At 36.4% G+C, this 25,528-nt stretch overlaps 7 protein-coding genes across 7 annotated transcripts; 2 read left to right on the top strand and 5 right to left on the bottom strand.

Moving 5' to 3' along the window:
- Positions 1-89: 89 nt before the first annotated feature.
- MONOS_16216 (uncharacterized protein) lies at positions 90-365 on the bottom strand (the record flags this gene model as incomplete). The annotated part of the gene is made up of 1 exon (XM_067869129.1): positions 90-365. The coding sequence occupies one exon, from the start codon at positions 363-365 to the stop codon at positions 90-92; it is 276 nt and encodes a 91-aa protein (XP_067725414.1).
- A 69-nt stretch (positions 366-434) lies between these two features.
- On the bottom strand, positions 435-767 carry MONOS_16217 (uncharacterized protein; the record flags this gene model as incomplete). Its single annotated transcript, XM_067869130.1, has 1 exon — positions 435-767. One exon carries the CDS (start codon positions 765-767, stop codon positions 435-437), a length of 333 nt encoding a protein of 110 aa, XP_067725413.1.
- Positions 768-1,120: 353 nt separating this feature from the next.
- On the bottom strand, positions 1,121-2,262 carry MONOS_16218 (uncharacterized protein; the record flags this gene model as incomplete). The annotated part of the gene is made up of 2 exons (XM_067869131.1): positions 1,121-1,903; positions 2,044-2,262. 2 exons carry the CDS (start codon positions 2,260-2,262, stop codon positions 1,121-1,123), a joined length of 1,002 nt encoding a protein of 333 aa, XP_067725412.1.
- Positions 2,263-4,199: 1,937 nt separating this feature from the next.
- On the bottom strand, positions 4,200-4,667 carry MONOS_17755 (uncharacterized protein; the record flags this gene model as incomplete). The annotated part of the gene is made up of 3 exons (XM_067870706.1): positions 4,200-4,231; positions 4,281-4,563; positions 4,647-4,667. The coding sequence occupies 3 exons, from the start codon at positions 4,665-4,667 to the stop codon at positions 4,200-4,202; spliced, it is 336 nt and encodes a 111-aa protein (XP_067725411.1).
- A 1,178-nt stretch (positions 4,668-5,845) lies between these two features.
- Positions 5,846-8,332, bottom strand: MONOS_2977 (uncharacterized protein; the record flags this gene model as incomplete). Its single annotated transcript, XM_067872940.1, has 1 exon — positions 5,846-8,332. One exon carries the CDS (start codon positions 8,330-8,332, stop codon positions 5,846-5,848), a length of 2,487 nt encoding a protein of 828 aa, XP_067725410.1.
- Positions 8,333-10,117: 1,785 nt separating this feature from the next.
- On the top strand, positions 10,118-11,970 carry MONOS_16653 (uncharacterized protein; the record flags this gene model as incomplete). The annotated part of the gene is made up of 5 exons (XM_067869543.1): positions 10,118-10,224; positions 10,480-10,570; positions 10,781-10,953; positions 11,154-11,603; positions 11,691-11,970. 5 exons carry the CDS (start codon positions 10,118-10,120, stop codon positions 11,968-11,970), a joined length of 1,101 nt encoding a protein of 366 aa, XP_067725409.1.
- A 462-nt stretch (positions 11,971-12,432) lies between these two features.
- Positions 12,433-12,861, top strand: MONOS_17754 (uncharacterized protein; the record flags this gene model as incomplete). Its single annotated transcript, XM_067870705.1, has 1 exon — positions 12,433-12,861. The coding sequence occupies one exon, from the start codon at positions 12,433-12,435 to the stop codon at positions 12,859-12,861; it is 429 nt and encodes a 142-aa protein (XP_067725408.1).
- Positions 12,862-25,528: the final 12,667 nt, after the last annotated feature.

Here is a 25,528-nt window from a genome sequence, read left to right as displayed (position 1 = left end):
GAAACAGCAGAGGTGATCCTTTCCCTGCTCCTTTCCTTCCCTTTCTGTGTGTCACCTCTGCTTCCTCTTCGCAGGTCGGCACAGCTTTGCTATAGAACGATCTTCAGCACACTCATCAGATCCAGCCGAGCCATCGATTTCCTCAGTTCGACTGCTGCATACACAGGCACTTTCCGCATCTTCCATACAAATTGCCCGTTTTCCTCGCTTTTGATGCAAACATAACGGCAGGGCACATCCAGTTCATCGCTCAAATCTTCCAGGTCAGAATTTGCGAGGTCATTCAGCATGCAGTCCAATTTCCGCTCTCTTGTCAAAATTGGCGTTTGACTTTCTTTCGCCTCTTGCTGCGCCTCGCTTGTCATTTTGTTCTCTTTCTGGTTGGTTGGCGTGCCTGTCTCAATGTAAGGTTGCAGTATTCCTTTAATTTTGCTTTACAGATTTTTGTCTTTTTCTTCTTTCTCCATTTTCCTGCGCTCCCGCTCTTCTTTCTTCTTCTTCTTCTTTTGTATCTCCTGCTTTATCATCAGCGGAAGCAGTTTATCTCTCTGATCATCAGATTCCAATAATCTGAACATGATCTTCGCCTCTTCATCGTCCACTTTCCCTTTCTCATTCTGAAACTCACCTGGCATCTCCTTTGTCACTTCTTTATTCAAATACTTCATCCCCATAACACCCAACGCCACCACTTCTCCTCCTCCAACAACAACAACTGTTGATGGAAGCTTTATTGGTGCACCAACAGCTCCTCTCCCCATCTCCATCTCTTGGCTGAACACAATCAACGCTCTCCCTCCAACTCCTCTTCATTAACCGTCCATTCGCTTCCCTCGTGTAAAGTGTATCGTTCCAAAGGCGCCTCGTTCTGAAGAGTTTTGTTTAGGTTGTGGAGAAGGTGAAGGTGGGGGAGATGGAGTTGTTGTTCTGTTACTGCTGCTGCTTCTGTTTTTGCTTGGATTGTTATGAAAGAGGCTCTGGTTTTGGCTCATCTGAATGCGTTTCGTCTTTTTTGCCGTTTCTTATTGATTCTTTTGCGTTTGTATTCTTTTCTGCTTCTTTTTTATTGTCTTTGCTTTTCAAGCAACTTCTTTGCGGTTGTTCATTGAATCATCCAAAATTACTTTTTGATTTTCGTCTTTTCCTTCATCTGTATTGCCTTCAACTTCTTCCTTTTCTCAAGGTTCTTCGTATACCGCTCCACCATCCGAAACTCTGCAAACAACGGCAGCGCCTCAAACGCATCTGGTGACAGAACAAAATATTGTCTTTTCCTTCTTCTTCCGAACTGCTGCCTCATCCTCCTCATCTGCTGCTCTTCGCTTGTCAGAAATCTGTTTCTATAAGAGCGAAGCAACGAGGAAGAAGAAGAAGAGGAGGAAGAAGAGGAGGAAGAAGAAGAACGTGAAGCGCCAGAAGCAGCAGCCACTTGTGCACAGCGGTTGAGATAGCGTCGGCGGAGGAGAGGATGCATTGCTCTTATGCGGCGAGCCATAGCAATTTCAGAACGATGAGGTGGTTTTGGATGGAGAGAGAGGTCAGTTACTGCTGGAGAAGATGAGGAAGATGAAGATGAAGAGGAGGAAGAGGAAGATGAAGGAGAGGGTGAAGGAGATGATTGAGGAAGAGAAAGAAAAGATTCATTGGGCAATGAAGAAGGAGATGTGCCTGTTCCTGTGCCAACACCAGCAATTGAATGTGTCAAAAAGGTTTGTGTTGAATTTTGATTGCTTTTTCTCTGTCTTTGTCTTCGAGGCACATAAGATGGATTCTGCAGAGTTGCTTCTTGTGGCGGAAGGATCACAGGAAGCGGCAGACGCGGAGCATGTTTTCTTTTGAAGCCATTTATGATTTCATCAATTTCTGCTTTTTCTGCTATTTCTTGTGATGAATTCACTTCTGACTGTTCGGATGAAGAGGAAGATGAAGAAAAATATGATGATGATGATGATTTCCGTATTGATGTCAATGATAATGCTTATTTCTATGACTATGCCTGTTCTACTTCATTTGTCTGTTTCTATCTCATAAACATTCGCACACCGGAAACACACATTCTTCTGTCAAATCGTCTGTCATTGGAATAATCTGCAACCAAATGCCGAAGGCTCTCGTTTTCGCTGATTGGAGCAGAGGAGTGGCAGAAGCGATGATTTGATGCAAGAGCAGCTTCAGAACAGAATTTGGTAAAGAAGAAAAAGCAGAAGAAGAAAGTGATGATGTTTCATCTGCATTGCTTCGTAAACATCTCTTTATCTTCATTTTCAGTCTTTTCAATTTCTCTTCCTTCTTTTTCACTTTTTCTCTCTCCTTCTCTCTTCCTCCTTCTTTCTCTAAATAACCTCCATATCATTAATGAATTTCTCATTTGGGAACAATAATTTCTTCAACTCATCATCCGACGCTGCTGTTAGCTATATAAAATAAATGATGCAAAAGACTCCATTTTTCTGTCTATTGTCTTTTTGTTAATAAATACCTGTGCTTGAAACGCCCAGCAGCGGTGGTGCAAAGTTTGGAGAGAGGAAGGAAGAGACGACGTTATTGATTAAGGAATGCGCTTCAGGCGTGAAAACATATGAATACGATGGGAAGAATTGAGCGATCTGTTCATTGATGTTCTTTTGGTGGAAGGAGGTTCTTGTAAAAGAAGAAGAACGTTGGGATGAGTTGGAAGATGTTGAAGATCTGCAAAAATCCACATATTGATGGCTCGTGGAAGCTCTGGTTGTGCTTGTGATGTTACACAAAAAAGATGTTCTATCTGCCTAGGATATTTGAGGCAAGGGAGTTTTTGGTGGAAGCTGAATCATTTATTGAGGCAAAGAGAGAAAGAAGAGAGGAGGAGAAGGAGATCTGTGGTGTTTGAATGGAGTGTCATTCACAGAAGATAAGGAGTGACATTGAAAGAGGAGAACTTTTATTGGAAAGAGGAGATAATTCCTGCTTTTTGAGAAGCGCACATGACTTACTCGATCAAGGAAACAACAAAGCTGTTTGTGTATGACTGATTTGAGAAGGAAGAAGAAGAAGAAGGCATTGATGACGAAGAGAAGAAATGTTTAGTGGTCTGTGAGAAGAGGAAGTCTGGTTTCATGTGGAATGAACAGTCAGCTGCAACACAGTGACAATAGTGGAAGCCAAATGCGCAGAAGAGAGTTCCTGGTTCATTCTTTTTCATCAGCTCTGATTCCAATGATGATAGAAATGATGTGAAGCGGTTGTGGTTTAGACACAGTGCTCAAACTTAGAAAAAGAATCTGTATAAAAAAACATGAAAAGGGATAGTTCATCAGTTTATGTATCAATTAATTGAAAAAAATTAAAATAAGAGTTTGAAAAAATAAAAAATAGAAAAACAAGAAATACGATAAAAACAATAATAACAATAATCAAAAAAAATTTCAAACCTTATTAAATGATGAATTGCTCTTTCATCGTATCTTGTATAGAGCTTATTAGCAATTGTTTGAATGAGTCCAATCTGACTGGAAAGATTGAATGAATCGGTGATTTTCATGCAGATGTGACACATACAAAAAATTCGATGAAGATTGAAAATAAGCACATTCACAAAATGGACGTTGCTGTCAACACACATAAAAAAGATGAAGTTCATAATAAATGATGGAAAAAAGTTCAGAAAATTTCAAAAATTCAAAAATACATTAAAAAATAAACACACAATAATTCTTTGTTATTATTAAAAGAAAATTTCAACTCACACCACATCGCTTCAGATCTTCTCCATTGCAAAAGTAGATCCGTCTGAAACTCTTTTCTTTTCTCTCGCTGAGTTAAGAATCTCCTCAACCTCCTTCACCATCTCCGCTTTCCTGACTTATCTCTTCTTCGAGAAATCTGGCAACATTGAATGGAAAAACTCAATTTCCGCGATAATTGCTGTATTCACTTGCTGTTCTTGCAAAGCTTGCTGCTCTGCGCTCGCTCAACTTCGACTCTTCTCCAAACTCCTCCAATGATATAAATTATGTCTTTTTTTCGATCGCAATCTTCTTTGGTCGTATGATATTCTTTTTTGTCAGCGTTTCTGCCCCATTTGACACAAACAGCGAAGAATCCAACGCAGACAAATTGATCCCACTGATGTTTCCATTTCCCCCTCTTCCTCTTCTGCTTCTTCCACATTCATCAGTAACTGGTCTGCGTGTTGTGACTCAAATATAACCTCACGAAGCTTACACATTCTCTTCTGTTGTATCCTCCCAGGCTGCGCGGATAACAGTGCAGGTTTAAGAACTTTGCAAGGGGGTCCGCACCTAAAATGAGCAGGTCGTTCGTCGCCCACTTCTCATCGACAGTGAGTCTGCCGTCATAAACAATCCAGTTCTCGTTTAGCACATAGAAGAGGTTCGTGTCCACGTACCGCACCGCACACAAAATATACAGCGCGCAATCGCTGCTAACCTGAGGAATCTCAGCGGTCCGCTCCTGCTCTTGCTGCTGTTGCCTCTGGAACAAATTCATAGCGTGCTGTGGATCGGACGAAGGCTGTGGAGCATGCACAAGAGAAGAGAAATCGCAGTTAACATGCTGAGTATTCTTCGCATAAAGTGCATATGGAAAATGTTGACCTTCTCCTCTTTGTCATCTGCCTCGTCCCGCTTGTCAAACATCCTTTAAACCACAGACACTCTTGACGCCATTCCTCTCCTCCTTTCCTCAGGACTCTTATTCCTTGTTCCTCATTCTTCTTCTCCTTCAGGAGCGATTGCAGATGGCAGATCTTGTCCAAGTTTTTGTTCTTTGTTTCCTCAAATCGCATCTACTTCAGCTGAATACGATTTGTGACTGGAATTAATGATATATCCTTTTGCTTCATCCTTCCATTTAGACTCCTCAACCATCTGTGCCTTTGTGAAATTTTTCTGTTTCTTTTCTTTTCTTTTCTTTTCTTTTCTTTTCTTTTCTTTTCTTTTCTTTTCTTTTCTTTTCTTTTCTTTTCTTTTTTTTCTGCCCCCCTTTTTCGTTCTCAATCTCTTTTTCTGTTGCTCCTTCCACTTCCTCGTTTTCCCAAACCTGTTCCATTGCCTTCCTCTTTCTCCTCTTCTTTCCTTTCTTCAGGACCCTCAGAGCATGAATCTCTGGAAGAACCTGTTTCAAACATAATATCAAATTCACGAGTTCCGATGAACTGCTGTTCGATTAGCTCGTGTCTTTGGTTTTGATCTATTCAAGCAGCTCCATCTTCCGCTCATCTCCTGTTGAGAAGATGATAACACTATTATGCAACAAATGAAACTTATACAAAAAAGACATTATTACAACCATGACGAAAATTGCGGGAAAAAATTAAAAAATAATAAATCGAAAGGAAAAAGAAGAATACGAAGATGATGCTTGCGAAGATTATTGGCAATTCAATAGCATTACTTTCATATTAAATTACAAAGGCAATTATCATCAACTGAACGAAATATTTGAAAATTGATTTATCTTATATTTTTTCAAAAAAATTTATTAATTGAAAAGATCATGGCGTTTTTGGCATTTCAAATTTTTGCTCAAAACATCATTATATTAAACTATCAGCTCATTAAGCATAGAATATGCGACTTTCAATGTTGACCAAAATGCACAAATAATTTGGTTTTTTTGTGATCATTAATATTGAATATTCTATTTAATTTTATTTTTTTTTTTTGTTTTTCTTTATTTATTTTTAATTATTTAATAATTAACTTTTTGTTATTTTTATCGAATTATTCAAATGAATTTCTTTTTTTCTATTTCTTTTTCTTTTTTTTTTTTTTATTAATTATTGTTTCAAAAACTGAAGTGAGAAAAAACAAGCATTAGCAATAAATTTGAAGTGTGAAATATGTCACATGACTTTTTTATAAAAAGAAAGTGAAGGTTTCCAATTTTCTTGTGACATTAAAATCCAGTATTCCTCCCATTTGTCTGGAATTATTTCTGACACGCTATTATCATTGCACTCCAAAAAAATTGAAGAATATGACGGTCTATTCACATCCTTTTTGACAATCGCAATAAAATGACCTTGCTCGTATATTGCTGTTGAGTGAATTATGCAACCAACCAAATCATAAACGATAGATCGCTCAATATCCTTCAAAATCAGATCCCTTTCTTCCTTGAACTTAAATGGGTTATTTATTTCCATGTCATTCGGTCCCGGTCCCTTTTCTACAAACACAATCGATTTTGGAGGTGCGACAACCCTGAAAGATTCATTGACATTATGATTAATTGTAAGAATATCTGGAAATGATACAAAACGCACGAAAGGAATACAGGGTTTGTCCGTTTCACACCTATTACACCTTCGATTTCGTTGTTCTGTGATAAGATTAATGTTTGTTAGTAATTTTAACAGGCCTCCGATAATGTCAGATCCATTTATTGTGAAATAATACCTCGTTTCACGATTCGAGACTAAGAAATTTTCACAATGAGTGCATTCACGAACGTTTTGGCTGTAGATTGAAAACATATGATAGATTTTATTCTTTTTATCCGACAACATATCCAACATTTTGTCAAAAACATCAGTCAGTTTTTGTGCCACATTTCTTGGTCCAATTTTCAATTCGTAAAAGTTCCATATAACTGTTCCATTCCAAACTTTGCTGTTCTTTTTTGACTTCCGGAGCATTTCGAATAATTGAATGAACTCTACTTGTTCATCGTTCATCATTTCAACTTGATTGCTGTTAATGTCAAGTGCAGCGAAACATTGACAAACAGAAGATAATGAACAGACACTTCCTGTGTTCACAAGCCCTCTTTTCGACTCCAATTGTTGCAACACACATGAACGTGATTTCTCTTCGATTTCATCATCCCGTTTGAGTGTATATGAAAAAGGTTTTAATAGTTCGTTTGAATCTTTCTTTCTTTTTTCAATATTTTCTTCATCTTCAAAATGAAAATTATTAAGATAATCAACTATTCTATCAATTGAAGAAGATGGAGAAATTGTCTTTTCTATTGGGACAGTTGGTGGTTGTGAGAAAGATGATTGTTCTGGAGCAAATGATGGAGAATTCTGCAGAGAGGACAAAGAAAAATTATGATATGCGTGAGATGTTGAATTTTTCGCGTTTAAAAACAGCAGTGATGATTGTGGTGTGTTTCCTGAAGGTGATGAAGAATTTGAATCAAAAGGAGAAGATGCTGTGAATGCTTCTGAAGTTGGGGAAGAAGAGAACGCAAAAAGCGATTCTTGAATAACTGTTTGAAAGGTTCTTGTGGATTTTTCATTTTGGAATGGAGTCTTCACAGAACATTCTGATAAATGAAAAGAACCGTCTTCAGTTGCTGAAAATGGAGAGGAGGGAGGGGAGGGAGGGAGGGAGGGAGATGAGGGAGATGAGGGAGATGAGGAAGAGGAAGAGGAAGAGGAAGAGGAAGAGGAAGAGGAAGAGGAAGAGGAAGAGGAAGAGGAAGAGGAAGAGGAAGAGGAAGAGGAAGAGGAAGAGGAAGAGGAAGAAGATGAAGAAGTGTGAGGCGGTTCAGAAGAAGAAGAGAAAAAAGATGAAGAAATAAGATCTTTTTGTGTGGATGGTAAAGTTTGGTGAAGTTGCAATGAAGAAGAGGATGGTGAAGGAGAACAAGAAGAGGAGGAGGAGGATACAGAAGAAGATGATGAAGTAATAAATGAATAATTAGGAATAGAATTAAAAGAAGGAGGAGGAGGAGGAGAAGAAGAGGAAGAAAAGGATAATGAGGAAGAGGAAGAGGAAGATGATGATAACAGAGGCAAAGGAGGAAGTGCAGAAGTTGATGATGCTTGGATAGAAGTTGAAGTTGAAACAGCTTCTGCAGCCGGTGATGAGGAAGGAGACAGAGAAGAAGGCTGAGCTGAAGTTGTTGTTGCTGAGGAAGCTGATGCAAAAGGAGAGGATGAGGAGGAAGTAGAATTGATCTCATTTTTCAATGAAGAAGTGTTCGCATGAGAATGATATGATACATTGGAAAGATCACTTTCAGAGTTAATATTGCTCACGTTAGGCGGAGGAAATGAGCGATCAACTGAAGCAGATAATGATGAGGAGAAGATAAGTGGTGTTCCAAGTGAAGAAGAAGAGGAAGAAGTTAAAAAAGGACAAGATGAAGAGTAAGTGGAAGAAGATGAATTGCGTTCAAGGGATGCGGGGAAAGGGGATGAAGATGGAGGAGAAGAGACATCGGGTACGGAAATGATGGGGAAAGAGGAGATGTTGGTGAAGGAGTTGGGTGAGGAAGAAGAAGAGGATAAATGCAATGAAGAAGATAACAATGGCTGAGAAGGATTTGAAGCCGAAGAGTTATTATCATTTGATGATGACGGAAACTTTGACATCATTGATTGATCAGTATTATTCTTCAATTGTGGCAATGTTGAATGAATGAATGAAGAACTCGAAGTGAATGAAGAAAATGAGATTGTTGATGTATTTCCCAGTGGAGATGCAACTGATGAGACTGGAACAGAAATAGAAGGAATCGAAATATTTTTTGAAGTAATATTTTCAGGCAATTTGTTGCGTTTTTTCTCTGTTAGAGAAGGCTCATGAAAAAGTGATGAAGTGGATGGCAAAGGAAGAGAAGCACTTGATGAAGAATGAGCTAAAGATGAAGAAATTTTTTCTGAAGAAAAAGGAACGAATGAGGATAAAGGAAATGTGTTGAAAGGAGAGTCAGGTGAGATGGAAGGCGGAGATGAGAAAGGAGAAGGAAATGAAGTCAACGATGAAGAAGAAGACTGAACATGAAGAGGGTTAAATGAAAATGCTTCTTTTCTTTTATCTTCTTCGTCATATCTCCTGCTCGATGATGTGTCGCTTTCTTCATCAAAACTGAGCAAGAATTCCTTACTGAAATTTTCATTTATTTCACTTCTTCTAAATGTTTTTTCTTTCGGAAGCAGTTTCCTTTTTCTTTGTTGAATCCAATTAGCATCATCATATAAGGATATTTCTATATTGTATCCGTATTCATTTCGTAATTCCTTTTGTGTATAATTTTCTGTTAATGCAATAATCATCTTATTCTTGATGGGAGCAGAAGCATCATTGAATGCAAACTTCAATTCTTTCACAAGACACGTGAGAGGTGCTTCAAAGAAGGTTTCGAAAGAAAGATAAATTTATAAATTAGGAAAAAATGTTAGCACAAAGGAAAATGATGAAAAAAAATTTAGAATCATTACAATAAAAAAACAAACAAAGAGGTGATTTCATGTAATCAAAACAAAGCAATTTGCCTAAATCGTTTTCATTCACGAACTTCGTAAACACAAGCAAGGCTCTATCGTATGGCATATTACGAAGCAATTCTTCGATGCTGTCAACGTCTGCTTTAATTGACTTCCTGCTCATTCCATGATGTTTTCTTCCAGTATTGAACATAGAAAAATATCTTTTCTTCAATTTTATCAGCAAGAAATAAATATTGATTAAAGATAGTTAAAAATAATGAAAATACAAAATTATGAAATTTCAAATAATGAATTCAGTGCTGTTTTAAACCTCTTTCACTAAGATGAATAGAAAATGAAAACAGGAAAAAATGTTTTAAAGTGATTTTTGATCAGAAATATACAAATAACTTGTGCATTTTGCGCGATCCAAAAAACTTTATTTTCCTATTCTAATTTGTATTTTTGATCAAGTTGTGCTGAACAAAACAAAAACAATTCATGCCCAAATTGCCATGATCTTTGAAAATAACAAAAAAATTTCCAAACATGAATATTCGTTATTTATTCTTTATTATTAATGAAAAAAAAAATAAAACTTGCACACTCAGACTAAAATTTGAAGTTCAAACTGATTTATACATTCATATCTTGAAATTGTGTCATTTTGGAAACTTTCATTCGGAAAAGTTCTTGAAGAAGTTGATAAAGAACTGACTGAATGAATCGTAAACATTTGAACAAGAATTGGGGCTTGAAACTGCTGAGCAAATCAATGCAAAATTCGAAGACGATATTGTGAATATTTTTTTGTCAGAACTGATAAACAAGAAATGTCATTATTCAAGGAAAAAATACAGGAGAACAGAAGAAGTTCAAATCAGAATAAACGATACAAATATTTTTCTCATCAGTGATCCTCATTCGGATGCGTTGAACAGAATATTTTCAATGATATCTGGAGAAACAACACTTGAGACATTGGAAATGGAAGGATTCCGCCTTGCAGAAAAGGAAAATGCATCATCAGCCACAACACTTCCTGGAAAGACTAACCTGTTTGCTCCGCTGTAGTATTCAACCAACAACATACTGCAAAACGACAAGATGGGGGCTGATGCAGACAACTCTGAACATTCCGAGCAAATTGGCAATGCCGAACATGAAAAAATGCCTCCACATATCTGGAATTAGTTATCAAGAAGCCGTGCTTTTCTAAAGAAAACGATATAAGTTGTGGATTCCTTGCGGAGCGTCACATAATTTGTGGAAGAGCTTAACCGACGTTTTATTTTTTCGATCTTCTGTTCAAGTCCAATCCTGTTTAAGTGTGTGACGAGCAGAGATGGCGGTGCGCTCATCCACTCATCATCGTTACCTGCCCAATTTGCACGTTTCACAACTGTACGAGTCGCTATTTCTTAAACAGGGAGAAGGAAGTGATGGTGCTTCACATTCACACCATTCATCTGGGTTTAATGGTGGGGCAGGATGGAATGATGAAAGAAGGGAAATATCAGTATTTGAAAAGCAGTCACGTCAAAGATTATCAATTCGGCTGGGAGGCTCAAAACTCCTGCAATTCTTTCCTTTTAAAAATCATTTTATATTCAGTGGATGAGACATGCCTCATCAGCGCAAACAACAGAAAAGCTTTCTTTGATTGGCTCTCCTCCGAACAGCACATCTCTGTCGCTGAGTACACCACCAAATCCATTGGAGCATATTTCCCATCATCAGATTTCGCACAAGAACCAGTTTTCCTTCTCTCAAAACAGACAATCAACGTTTGCCTCGCTCTTTTCTGACCAATATATCATCGAAACAGGCTATGCACCATCAACTTGAGCATTTTCGTTTCGACTTTTGCTTTTTCCACTCTCATTCAGTCTGCAGCTCCAATGTTTTTTCAGTCGACTGGACAGCAGATACCATTTCACCGATCGGCTTCTCTTTCTGTGTTTTTTTCATTAACAACATCACGAAGCTCAACAGCCTCGTTTTTTCGCCAGTCCTTTGGGCATTCTCGAAACAGCTCCTTCTCTTTCCGTGCATGTGGCAGGTTCAACCACAGATCGTTTTCATCTGTCAGCTCGCATCAGCCTGTTCGTGCATTGACACACGAGCAGAATATTATTTTCTTTTTAAAGAACAAGCAGCTCAAGTTTGACGTGGTGGAGTTAGGAGTAACTCCCGATCCAACATCTCCTCTTCAGTCCGTTCCAGATGACCAGCCATATGTGTGCAGCTTTTGCGAAATGCGGTTTGTGTTAGTTGTGTCGCTTCCAACACACATCCACCAGGCATACTCGAAGATGGACATGACGGAGCTGATAATGCAGCTTTTCGAAGCGGAGAGAGAGTATCTGCTCAGAGGAATGAAGAAGATAACAATGTTGGAGAAGTTGCTGCACATTGTTTTGCACATCTTCAGTTCGTATGAACTGTCTACGCTGAAGTCAACAGAAAACATCCATTCTCAACAAGTGATCTAACAACAGCAAAGACAACAACAACAATTCAGTTCATTTGGAGCAAGCGCATCTGCGTCACAGCCTTATTCCCTCGATTTGCTGTCTGAGAAGAAGATTCCATTTAGTTTCAGAGGAGATGCGAAGAAGCATAAAGGAGATGAAATTGGCCTAATCGAATTCAACAGAATGGGCGGTGGTCTTTCACATTCTGGTGGCTCAACGTCTTCAATTGCAACAGTCTCATCAGAGTCAATAACAGTTTCGTCAACCAACACGTACACCTCTGCCTTTGTTGACTCTGTTTCCTCATCTTCAACTTCTGAGCTCTAAAACTATAGATATTCTCCATTATCTACTGAATCTTCTCTGCCTTCCTCAATTATGACATTCATGCAACCTTCTTCTTTATCATATTCAACTTCTTCTATGAGTGAATATGGACCAGTGTCACACAACAGCATTTCCCGCTCAATCGGAGCAATTTCGCGGAATGTGCTTTCACTCGAAAAGATTTCAATGGGAATTGCGCGATCAGGTTCTGTTCTGATCCAACCGCCACCCGAGACGCTGATTGCAAACCTTGTCACTTTATTTTATACATCGTTAGTCAGCTCGTCAGTTGTGCTTTCGTTCACCTCTGTCATTCTTGAGTTCTTTGTTCAGCTTTTGTAGTGGCGGACTGCCTTTGCGAATCGACTTGATGCTGAACTTTGTTATCTGATAATAATAATTGTTGAATCGCTGACTTAGACGACTCAAAGCGTGGATGTTTCAGCGGAAAAAATCGATTAAATGCGTAGACTTTCATCTGAGTTTTCAGACTTTCTTGGCAGAAGAATCGATTTTCAGATAAAGTTTAATGATGTGAACGAAGAGATCACTCAGCTTGTGAAATATCGACCAGAAGGCAACGAGAAGATTTTGTCACTTCTGAATGAGTCGACGGAATCGTACAGCGCTTTGGAGAAGACTCATGCAGAATTTTTGGTAGAGCTGGAAACGAAGAAGAGTCAGCTTGTGGAATATCTCTTGCACAACCAAGAGGACTTTGTGTCCGGTCTATCAGTTTTGGTGGAAGGTGCGTCTTCGGCTCTTGCTCTGCTGAATGATCCAGAGAGAGACACAGATATGCAGACAGAGACTGCCCAGCGTTATTTTGACCATGTGAAGGAGAAGAAAGCAAAGCAGCGGGAGCTCAACAGGGATGAGGTGCTCTTGTGATGAAATTGAAAACTTTTCTACAATTGAACGATTTGGATGGGGAATCACATTATGAACGAAACCTGTTTGTTCTCATTGATGATAAATGAAGATTTGTAACGAAAAAATGAGATGATCCTGTTGTGAAAAAAAAAAACTTGTCAGAGGAGAAAGAGCCTAAAAACAATCTCCTCATCATCAAGCAATAATTAAATGCAAACTATTAATGTCCATCACTGTGTGCTCTTTTTGAAAAGTTATTTATTCTCGATGAGCCTGAATTATCAAATTGATTCTCAAGACTCTTTTGTCGTAAATATTTCTCTCTCCACCCCTCCTTCCTATTTTAAAAAAAATTTTTTTAAACAAAAAAAATTTTTTGAGTGATATTAAAATATCTGTTTTTTATAATATAATTGAACTTTTTGAAAGAAAATTCCAATACCATCATCATTTTACCAAATCTTTCTTCAGAGATTAAGATATTGGAAATAATTTTTTTAGATTATTTGTTTTATTTTGTCATTAAGTTTTCAATAAGAATAGCTAGCTTTCATTTTTTTAAGATGCAATGGTAAATACCACATTAATCAAGAAATTTCATTTCATTTCCAATAAAAATGCAAGTGGAATCTATTTCAAAATAGGAGTGAAGTGAAGAAAATGTGAACAAAAAATTGTCATATAAAAATATCGTTTTTAATCGAAAAATATTTTTTGCACGATATTATGCCAATTAAGAGACCAATATCAATAAACTGAATATATTTTCATAATTGTACTTGTTAAAGAAACGATTGTCACAATATGTTTTAGAATTATTCTCAAAAACAAAAACACATCATTTATCATTTTCTAACAAATAACATTTTAATGAATATTATCAATAAAAATCTCTATTAACAAAATCAAAATTTGAAGATATGAAAACAAAGTTTTTTGCTTGAAAATTTTCAACAACCCATTTTTGATTATTCTCAATGTGAGTTGTTCATTAGTTTAAGATTTTGGAATGAAGTTCACAACTGAAGAGTTATTTTGATATTTCGTTTACACAATTATAAAAGTTTTCAAATGCTAATGCGAAAAAATGCTATCCGGATTTTTATTAACAACCTTTTTAAATTACATTGTTTAACAAAATTTTCTGCAAGATTTTTCGAAAGAATAATTTTGAAAACGTGTGGATTGATTTTTTTATTGTCATGATTAACATTGATTTTTTGTGAATAAAGAAAGATTATGCAAAAGTTTTCTTTATTTACATCATCTTTTTCAAATTTGTTTCAATATTTCATAGTGAACAAACTGTCATTTGTTGTGCTATCCTACACAACTTCAACAGTCCTGACACTTCTCTTTATGCCTTCAACGCTTCTTTTAACTATCAAACACGATTTTTATCAAATTGTCTTGTAAAATATAATGGATCTGAATCTCACAGAGAGAAATTAAGTAGATTATCCTTTACTGATTTGAATAGCTATCTCTTCGAATGGTGCGAATGGAACGATTCAACTGGTGGTAGTGATCATAGTGGTGCACTTTATGTTTCTTGTACAAATGCCAATCTCACAATCATTTCTTTTTAATTCAATAATTGGTTAACCGATGATCATGGAGGAGCGTTGTGCTGAAATTGTTTGTTGAATATTGATATGATAAAATCCAATATTTCAAATTATTTGCTGCTCATGGAGGAGCAGTCCATACAACAAATCCACAGCAAAATTCTGCTTATTACCATTCAGAAAACAAAGTCGAAAATTGTTCTATCACAAATTGGTGTGGAACTGGTTTGTATTTTTATATTGGTGCTTTTCCATCAAACAGTCAATTCCTGTTAACAAAATGCCAGTATATTTCAAATTCTGGTGGTAATTCTGCTGGTTTTCTCACATTTCCAAGTCCACCATGAAACGATCCAAATCAATTTTTTGTTAATGAGTCCCAATTCATAAACAACAATTTGACAAGTTCAACATCAACTCTTGGTGGGGCAGGTATTTATTTGTACGTCACTTATTCCTGGATGAGCGGAAATAAATTCATCACATTCTGCTTCTTCGATGGCAACGCTGCAGCCAATGGCAGAGGGAATGATGTGTTCTTCAGTGGCAGCAGCATTACTCAATCTCCATTCGAGAATTGTGGTTCAACAACCCCAACTAAAAGAGTGTGGAATGCAGGAACTGCAGATAGCGATGTGTACAATGGCTGGCTCCCCCTCATCGCCCAGAACAAAATAGTCTCAAATGGTGGAAGTGATGTCGATGCCTGTGGCAGACACCAACATGCCCCATGCGCCACCATCGAGTATGCCCTCACCAGCTTCATTTCCCTCCTGCATGACGCCTTCCTCACATTTCTCACCTCAACGTTTGTTCCTCTTCAAACACCAACCTTCCGTTCCACAAATGCGAAAATCACAGTTAACGGAAAAAGTACTCAATTGCAACCAGTGCAACAAAATGACATCATTTTCAATCATCATGTTAATTTATTTCTTTTCCATCATCGCACATAACCTCTTCACTCAAACGAAAAAAATGTATTATATGTTCAGTATTTAATTATTAAAGATATTTTCATAAATATTTTATGTTATATATAAATGATTGAACCATTTTACACATGAAATACAACAGACATTTTTTTCATTACTTAAAAAACCAAATTCAATGCATTTGTTATTCATAAATAAAACGACAACCTGCAGACGCTAGCATTTTTATGTTGTTTTGGTTTTTTATCAATTCGTTTCCAGCTGTTATATTAATTCGTTTGATAAAGATAAAAAAACCTTTTTCTCAAATAAATTTTCTCTCAAATAATTAATTTATTACCAAACAGAATTTTTGAGAATAAAATTAACATCAACATATGCTAATAATTTATTTCATGTGCAATTAATTAACATTATTAATTGAAAATTAATATAAAATAAAATTAAATATTTTCTTAATTTCAAATATGTCGAAAGATCATGGCGTTGTGGGCATTTCATTTTTTTTGCTAGAAACAACATAAAATGATATTTAACAACTATCTGGTGTTGAAAAGTCCTCCTCCACTTTTGCCCAAAACGCACAAATAATTTGGTTAACTTATGATCAAGAATTTAGAATGTTTTAAAATATATTAATAAGATCATGGGCGTTTTGGTCATTTTATTTTTTTGCTTAAAACAGCATAAAATGATATTTCAGCTTGTAAAGTACAGAAAAAGTGACTTTCAATGTTGACCAAAATGCACAAGTAATTTGGTTTTATTATGATCATTAATTTTGGGAATGTGATATTTGTTTGAATATTATTCATTTAATTTGTGAATATTATTGCTTTAATAATGCTTTCAAGTCATCAGAAAATAGTTTTGTAATTTTTATCGTTCAATATGAGGTTAAAAAAAATTCTGAAACATATATTTCTTATTTGAGCAAAAATATTGATATTTGGTTTTGTTTATCGAAATTTTTATATTGAAAGTGCAATTAAAACAATAATTGTTGAGCTGTTAAACTTTTATTAATTGATAATAATTCCATAATAAATTGAAAAAAATCACAAATATGTCCTTTTCTAAAGAAGAGTCAACTCTAAATTCACGATGCAACGTTCTGTGGAAAGAAATACAACGCATCGGTGGAGATGACGTTGATTCATTGCTCGTCTATTTGTTTTACAACTACAGAAAATCATCTGCAGTAATTAATGATTTACTGAAGTCCTTGAATGGTTTGGACTTCAAAATTTTTTGATTGTTAATAACTTTAATTTATCTATTATTATATTCATTTATTATTAATATTTATTTTTTTGTTATTTAAAAAACTTAGAATATTACGAAATACTTCTGAAAGATCTCTCAGTTGTGTACAAGTACGCACAATTACACACGCAAACGATGATCCTACAAGCACTGACGCGCAACGCATCATTATCTGAGCTTCTGGACTATGGATTTGACATTACTGAAGGAAAGTATAATTATGCAAAACAAACTCTCACAAAAAACCAAGGATTTTTAATACCGGCACAATTGCCTCACACACCATCGTGTAAAAGTAGTTTGAATTGTATTTTTCTATAATTTCATTTTTTACTGTCTTTTTGTTTATTCATTTATTTAACTTTTTTGAGGTCTTAATGAACAAGATTGGGAAAAGGGCAACAATTGGATGTTGGCCCATTCCACAGAGGCATCAACTTCACTGCAATCAGCCAAGAAAAATCCAAAAAAAGTTCCTGATTACGCACAGTTCATTGAGGAATCTGCATGGGATAATATTATCATTACAGAAAAAAATAATTCTCACAATATACAATCTTCTCCATCAGAAAAATTATGCCAACAAAATAAAAAATCAAATATTATATCAGAAAAAAAATCTTCTCCATCTCATGCAGTAAACGATCCTATTAACACTCCACTTCGAGCTGAAAGATGGACTACAAAAATCAAACAAAATAATACACTTCATTACCGTCGAACTTCTCCATCACCAATACCATTTCATAAACTAGTTAAACAAAAATCTCCCATTTCATCATCATCTTCTTCCTCTCCTTCTTCTTCTTCTTCTTCTTCTTCTTCTTCCTCCTCCTCATCTTCATTTTCATCATCATCTTCGTCATCGTCATCTCCTTCTCCCTCTCCCTCTCCTTCTCCTTCTCCCTCTCCCTCTCCTTCTCCCTCTCCCTCTCCCTCTCCCTCTCCTTCTCCCTCTCCCTCTCCTTCTCCCTCTCCCTCTCCCTCTTCTTCTCCTTCTCCTTCTCCTTCTTCCTCTTCCTCTTCATCATCATCTTCATCTTCATCTTCTTCCTCTTCCTCTTCTTCCTTTTCGATCAAAGTGAAAAGAAAAGATACAATCAATACTTCTCCAGAAGACAAAGCAACTTCATCTTTTTGCAACGAAAATATGTGGGTTAGCGGCCAACTTATGGAATATGTCACCTCACCCACTCTTATTCCTCCTCATGCGTTCCAAAATCTAGTCTCATCTTTCACAAAAGAGAGCAACATTTCAACACAACAACAAAAGTCACAGTTTATTACAAGAGATAATTCAACAAATTTTGATCTGTTTATTTCTTCTTCATCCAAATCAACGGCTAATGTTTTAAAATTCACACCAAATACTCCATTAAAAACAGCAAAAGGGTTGGCAAATCTTGGAAACACATGTTACTTGGCATCTCTTCTGCAATGCTGGTCCTCGATCTGCAGTTCAAAACCAACGATCTTCACAAAAACACATTCAAATAAGACATTATCTTCTCGAATGATGAGTATTTGCAATCAAATCCTCAAAGATGGAACAAAAGTGCATTCATGGATCCCATCAGTTGTTAGCAAATGGGAAGACTTTTGCGGATATGGAACCAAACAGCAGCAGAATGTTTCAGAAGCTTTCGAAAATCTTCATAAATTGTTTGAAAAAGACGGATTATTAAAACAAGATAGTTTCAATCCAGTTAGAATTTCACATATGAAATGCATGAAATGTCAAAAACTCACATCACATATCGACAACATCAACAATAGCATAATCATCAATTCTTCATCTACTCACAATGGTTTATCTTCTTTGTTTTCAACTGAAATACTGGATGGAAAAAATAGTGTATATTGTGAAGAGTGCAAAGAAAAATGCTGTACTGCTTGTTGGGAGGAAATGATTTCATTTCCAGAAGTGCTAGCCCTCTCCCATGAATGTACTGATCCTGCTAGTTCTCCACCTTCTCGAACACTTCTTATCGAGACTGATATGTCGAACAAACGTTCATTTTGCAAAGGATTTGCAAATGAAAAAGATTCAACATTTCACAAACACAATAAAGAAACAACATTCTATCATTTCATTGGCCAAGTTCTTCACAAACAGTTTGATAACAGGAATGGTCATCACATTGCTGTTGTGGAAAGAAAGAAAGGAATTAGAAAGATGTGGATCACTTGTAACGATGATGATATTAATGAATTTGATAGTGACAATTGGGCTAAGTCATGGAAAGATCTCTTTTCTCAGGGCTATATTCCTTCTTTATCATTCTACGTGAAAGAGAAATCACAATCAACTCAACCAAGTGTCCAATTTGGTGGTTCCTCTTCTTCATCTTCCTCTTCACAATCCAAAAATATCAACAATTCGTCCACAGAAACAACTCCCCCGTCATCGTTCATCACACCACTGCATTGTTCAACTTCCATTCCACAACTTTCTTCATCAATCACATCTCCATATGGATTGGAAGCACTTAAAGAAAAAAGAAAGAAAACGGGCATCTTTTCTCCCAACGAAAAGAGATTAATCTTCAAGCCAAAGACGAAATTATGGAAAGAGTTTTCTGAAGAAACAAACATCAAAGTTTCTCTTTCCCACTTCTACAAACTCACCACCAATTTCTCCAAAGCGAAAAGACGAACGGATCTCTGCGGCATGTGTGAGAAGTTGAACTATCTGGAAAACAAATTGAAGTCATCGCAAAACAAAAATGGACTGTCTGAAGCAGAGTTTCATACACTTAAATTACTTCGACAACATCGTCTTGTTGCAGAAATGCAACGCAAACATTATCAATCAACTGTCGACAATCTGAAAGAGGGAGAAGCAGTCTTCGTCTTCGACTTCAAAGAGAAATGGAAACTCCCCATCAGAAAAAATCAACTTCAACAAGAATTCTTTAATTACCAACAAGTTTCTCAATTCACAATCATCTCTCTTCAAAAAATAAATAATCAACAAATAAAAAGAACTTTCAACTTCTTCTCCGACTGCCTCTCAAATGATCACAGATTTGTTATTGAGTGTCTGGAATCTGTGATCAAAAGACACTTCTTCTCAGACACTCACACTTTTATGTTCTTCTGCGATTCGGGTCCACACAACCGAAATCGCTTCCTCCTTCACTTCATTCTCTCCAAACAATCCAAACTTCTCAAAAAGAAAAATACACAACTCAACTTCTTCGCTGAGCACCACGGAAAGAATATTTGTGATAGTGAATTTGGTGCATTAGTTAATTCTATCAACAACAATCTATCTACTGAACACATCACTACACTTCATAACTTAATCAACTTCTTCGAAAACAATATGAATGTTTCAACATCTGTTTCATCATCTTCACAATTGAATATTTTTGAATCATCCTCATCAAACAACTCCCCATCGTCAACATCTATCAAGGAGTGTGTGCATGAGAGGTACTTTGAAGAGTACGTACCATCTCAGCAAATTTCATGGCCTTCACTGTCAGTCCCTCACATGAAGGACTACTTATTCTTTGAGCGCAAGGGCTCATTTGTCTGCGCATCTGCTGTTGGATATCTTCCTCAACGCTCTCTGGTTGCACTCGAATCTTCAACAATGAAAGAAAAAGTTCAACGTTCAAGAAAGTCATTTCACTCTGATATCACATCATCCAACTCTTCTCTTCTTTCTCAATCTTCTCAAGATCTTCTTTCAAGAAGATTTGATCTTCTTCTTGACTCTTCATCTTTAAATGAATCTCAAAATTGTATTAATGGTGTCCCTTTTTAAGAAACTAGTTGTTGTGTATGCTTAGCTGGCACTCTATCGGAAGGGTGCTGGACATGACTGTTCGTATTAGATATTGCAGCCTTCGGGCTGCAATATCCGGACCTGGATACGACGAACAGCCTCCCAGGTGCACAACAGTTAGAATCCGATTGTTTTCTTGTGCTTTTTGTCCCGATAATTTCCATATTTTCACTTTATTATAGTCCCGAAATTTATTTATATATGTCTAAATAGAGATTCATTTTTTGATGGGTGTTGTGAAGAGTTTCAATGATTTTTGAATTTGATTTTAGGAAAGGAGAATAGCTGAGAGTGTGAAGTGATGTATTGTCATTGTGTCTGCCTTTTTTCTCTGTTGAATTTGATCTTTTTGAGTTTGGACAAGAGAAATATCAGAAAGTGTCGAGTGAGAAAAAAACAAAAGATAAACATTCAAGTTTGTTTTTGGACTTAAAGTATTTGTAATCTTTTTTGTTTGGAATTGACTATGACACCATGTATTTGTTGGAATAGTTATGCTTTTTATTGAATCTTTTATTGTTCATGCAAATTGGTATGGAATTGACAATTGGGGAATGTTTTAATGATGATGTGGTAAAAATATTTTTTTTAGAAAGTGATGCAACAAGAAAAGAAACTTATATGTTGCTTTCAATATTTCAGATGATTTATACATTGAAGTGAAAATGTTATTTGTGTGTTATTTTGTTTTATGATTGTTATCAAATTAGCAATGTATTTATTTTTCAGTTTTTCTTATCACTGAATATTCATCAACTGTTGTTGAAACTCAACAATGAAGATATTGATATCAAAACAGTTATATATTGAATAGAAGAATAATAATAAGCATTTTCATTCAAAAATAAATCATTTTTAAAGAGACAAAAATTTCAATGATATTTTTCTGATATGAGGTGTTAATTCAATGAAATATGAAAAAATTAATTTTCACCTCATTTGAAACTAACAAAATTTAATCACGATTTTCTGATGACTTGAAAGCATTATTAAAGCAATAATATTCACAAATTAAATGAATAATATTCAAACAAATATCACATTCCCAAAATTAATGATCATAATAAAACCAAATTACTTGTGCATTTTGGTCAACATTGAAAGTCACTTTTTCTGTACTTTACAAGCTGAAATATCATTTTATGCTGTTTTAAGCAAAAAAATAAAATGACCAAAACGCCCATGATCTTATTAATATATTTTAAAACATTCTAAATTCTTGATCATAAGTTAACCAAATTATTTGTGCGTTTTGGGCAAAAGTGGAGGAGGACTTTTCAACACCAGATAGTTGTTAAATATCATTTTATGTTGTTTCTAGCAAAAAAAATGAAATGCCCACAACGCCATGATCTTTTCAATTTATAAAATATTTTTAAGTGAAATGAAGAAAGATTATCAATTTGAAGATATTGCATGCAATTGATGAATATTTGATTTGATCGTTTAAACAATATATTGTTAGCTTGCAAAATATTTAACAAGTGTGCTTTTTTTCGTGTGTTCACTCCAATTATTTCTTCATTTGAACAATTCATTTTCTGATTGTCTCAATTTCAAATTTTATTTGTTTTTTATGAAAACAGTTCAGCATTTATCTATTTTTTGAAAAAAGGTGCGCATTATTTCAATGAGTTTAATGGAACACCTTTCTGAAAAAACTGCTTTTTCTTTTAGTGTTGTTTGTTGTTCGAATGGCATTTCACTCTCTTTGATTATCATCATCAACAACAACCGACCCCAAATTATCAACAAGGGAATCGCTTTAAATACTTCTGTAAATGCTTCTCCATCCAATCATCATTCATCAGGCTCGAAGGAGTTGGCTGATTCAAAAATTCACTGAACCGAAAACAATGCTAAGTTTCACGGTTTTTGTGAAACACAAAACATCCACAAGATCATAAAGAAGTTTCTCGAGATCACATACGAAAATGAGAAGATCATACAAGCGTGATCATGCAAATTCAAGTGAAGATCGCCAGAACACCAAAATCTACTGGATCTGATAGAATTCAAAGAGCAGTGAAATAATATTGTTCTTCATCTGTTTCATTGTCTTTTTCCTCCACCTCCTCTTATTCTTTTTCGTTATCGTTTTTGTCATCTTTGATATTTTTCTCTTCATCAAAGTGGGATTAGATGTGAAAGCCGCCTCCACTGTTGGAAAAAGACATGTATTACAAGCACAACTCCATCGCAACTTTCTTTTTTCAATTTTTTTTATTCCAACATTTTTTAAGGGAGCATACTCAAAAACCGCAGAGGCTATAGGCATATCTGCGTACGACAGGAGGCTCAATCCAAAGAGAAAAGCGTCAAAGGAATTTTACTGGAAGGGCAGCTGCTGGAGACTGTGTGCTTCTTGCAGAGCGAAATAAAGCGCGTTGATTTTTCTCAGTTGGTAAAGGGGAAAGCAGAATTCGAAAGACAAACTTCATATTTTGCACTCAAATCAAGTTTGTGTTCATACGCGATTTCTGATCGGGTCGACAATTTCTACGATCACGAAAGAGTGTTCATGAGCCCATATGACGAAATGACTGCGATACAACGTTCTGTTTCAAATGAGCCTTGCCTGACTGACACGGAACCCTCTGTCATTTCTTCAGAGCCCCAAAAAAGAATTAGAATAAGTTGTGGATTCGAAAAGAGAAGCGTTGAGACAACAATCCACTAGCTCATTGCGGAATCTTCCAATCTGCAAGACGTTGAGTTGACTGTGCCGTTTGCATGGCATGAAAGCCCTGAGCCGCTTAATGAGTTACTCGCTCAAACATCGAAAGAGAATGCAACAGCATAAAATGCGTTGCCTTTTGCATCATTATTATCAACAGCATCTACTGTTTCCTCGGAGCCCGGTTCTGCATCCTCCTCCTGCCTCTATTCCTCCTCACTGTAGCAGCAGCTTGTCTCCTCTCTCTGTCTTCTTAATGATGTTGATCACGCTTCTCTACCACTCTTCAAAGCAACACTCGCTGGAAGCCTAGGGTGCACTCAAAAAGTGTCTGCCACACGCGCTGAAAAAAAACAAGCAAAGTTCGACTGCTCTTGTCTTATGCGAATATCCTTTATCTTCTTTTTGTTCATTCGTCTGGGCAGTTTTCATAGAAGGAAAAGATATGGCCGGACCTTCTAAGATATGCGTGAAGCTCTGAGTTCTCACTGAGATGTGCGTGAAACAGCTTGAGCGCATCCAGTTCCCCAACAACGAGCACGAATTTGAAGGCTGGCTGAACGTTGTGACTGTTTGGTGTTATTCGTCATCTTCTTCTTCCTCTTCTTCTGCATCTTTTTCCTGAAACATCTTGCATAATCAACGGCGGTTGTGTGAGGATCGTTCATTTCCCTTGAGTAATCTTCTGAGTTTCTTCCTCATGCTGTTCAAGTTATTCTGACTACTGCTGCTGGATCTTATTTAAATAGGCGAAATGAGAATAATTCGGTTAACAACAGCTGCTGTGGTTCTGTGCGAAACGGCAATGTGAGAGATATTACAAACGTGTGAAATGATCTGGTCGTTGTAAGGCGATTCAGAAGGACGGAAAAGAGTGGAAGAAAACAATCTGTTAATCACAAAGGATTCACAATTGGAGATGGAGTACGATTGTTGATGTGGGTTGGAGGTTAAGGAGAAGAATGAAATGGAAAAAGATGCGGAAAATGTGAAGAGTGAGAAAGAGACTTTTGAAGGAGGAATGGATGAAGTCAATAGCAGAATGAATACAGAAAAAGAGGAGGCTGAAGTTAACGTTGTTGATGGATTTGATTTTGACTAAGGAATGTAGAATAACGAGATTGAGAATGAGAGAGAAGGAGAGATGAATGTTGAAAGCGGAAAAGTTGAAAAGAAAGGAAAAGAAGTGAAAGAAAGATACGAAAATTTTTTTCGTCAAAAGGATAGATGAAATGAATAAAAGAAGAAGAGAAAGAAGAAGAAGAAGAAAGCACAAACCCACTGTAATAAGCCACAAAGATCTGATGCAGATTCTCAGTGCGTTGATTAAAAATCACCTGGATGTGACAACTCAGTCGCTGAACAATAAGAAAAAGCCATATTTTTCAGCTTTTTTGTGCAATTTCAGCAAGAATTAATAAACCAAGCACATCTCAAGTGAAAGAAGGTTGTTCTTCTGGTTTGGTGAAGCTGTTGGATGAAAATTTATCCAAAATTGTGAACGCAGTCACGGAAGAAAAAGAAGAGGAGGAAGAGAAAGTTGGAAATGGTGATAAAAATTAGATGAAAGACGTCAAAGGTGTGGAAGAGAATGGAAGTTGTCTGATGTGCAGCGCAAGAATCGCTGGTTTCATAATTGTTTATGTTTAAGATGGGAAAGAATTTGGTTCGACCTTCTCTTTTTCTTTGCTACAATATTAGAGTTCATCATCATCTTCTTCTTCAACTTCTTCCTCTTCTTGCTCTTCACAATCTTTCTCTTCTTCCTCTTCTTCCTCTTCTCATCTTCATTCTTCGTCCTTCCTCTTCTTTTTCTTCTTCCTTATTTCTCACCTCTTTCAACATATCATTTTCACCAGTTTCTTCACCATCACATCATTCGTCCCTTCAAAAAACCCCACTTCTTCCACTTATTCTCTTCATCATCATCATCATCATCATCATCATCATCTTCTTCTTCTTCTTCTTCTTCTTCTTCTTCTTCTTCTTCTTCTTCTTCTTCTTCTTCTTCTTCTTCTTCTTCTTCTTCTTCTTCTTCTTCTTCTTCTTCTTCTTCTTCTTCTTCTTCTTCTTCTTCTTCTTCTTCTTCTTCTTCTTCTTCTTCCTCTTCTTCTTCTTCTTCTTCTTCTTCTTCTTCTTCTTCTTCTTCTTCTTCTTCTTCTTCTTCTTCCTCTTCTTCTTCTTCTTTTTCTTCTCCTTCTTTTTCCCTTCTCATCTTCATTCTTCGTCCCTCCTCTTCTTTTTCTTCTTCTCCCCCAACCCCACTGACAATACACCATCAACTCCACCTCCCTGTGTATGGCGCTCTTTGAACATTTCAACAGTTGCCACTTCTCCTCTGGACACGCACCGTCGCACAGCGCTGGCTGAATTGTGTTATCACTTTGGCCTCTGCTGCTCTGCTCCGTAGGATGCAGACGATGCAAAGGATACGTTAAGAGTG

The sequence above is a fragment of the Monocercomonoides exilis genome (genome assembly GCF_001643675.1).
Source record: "Monocercomonoides exilis strain PA203 chromosome Unknown scaffold29-1213020, whole genome shotgun sequence".
NCBI classification, from domain to species: Eukaryota; Preaxostyla; order Oxymonadida; family Polymastigidae; genus Monocercomonoides; species Monocercomonoides exilis.
Note: the sequence above shows the minus strand (reverse complement) of the source record. Positions and strands in the feature narration are given on the sequence as shown.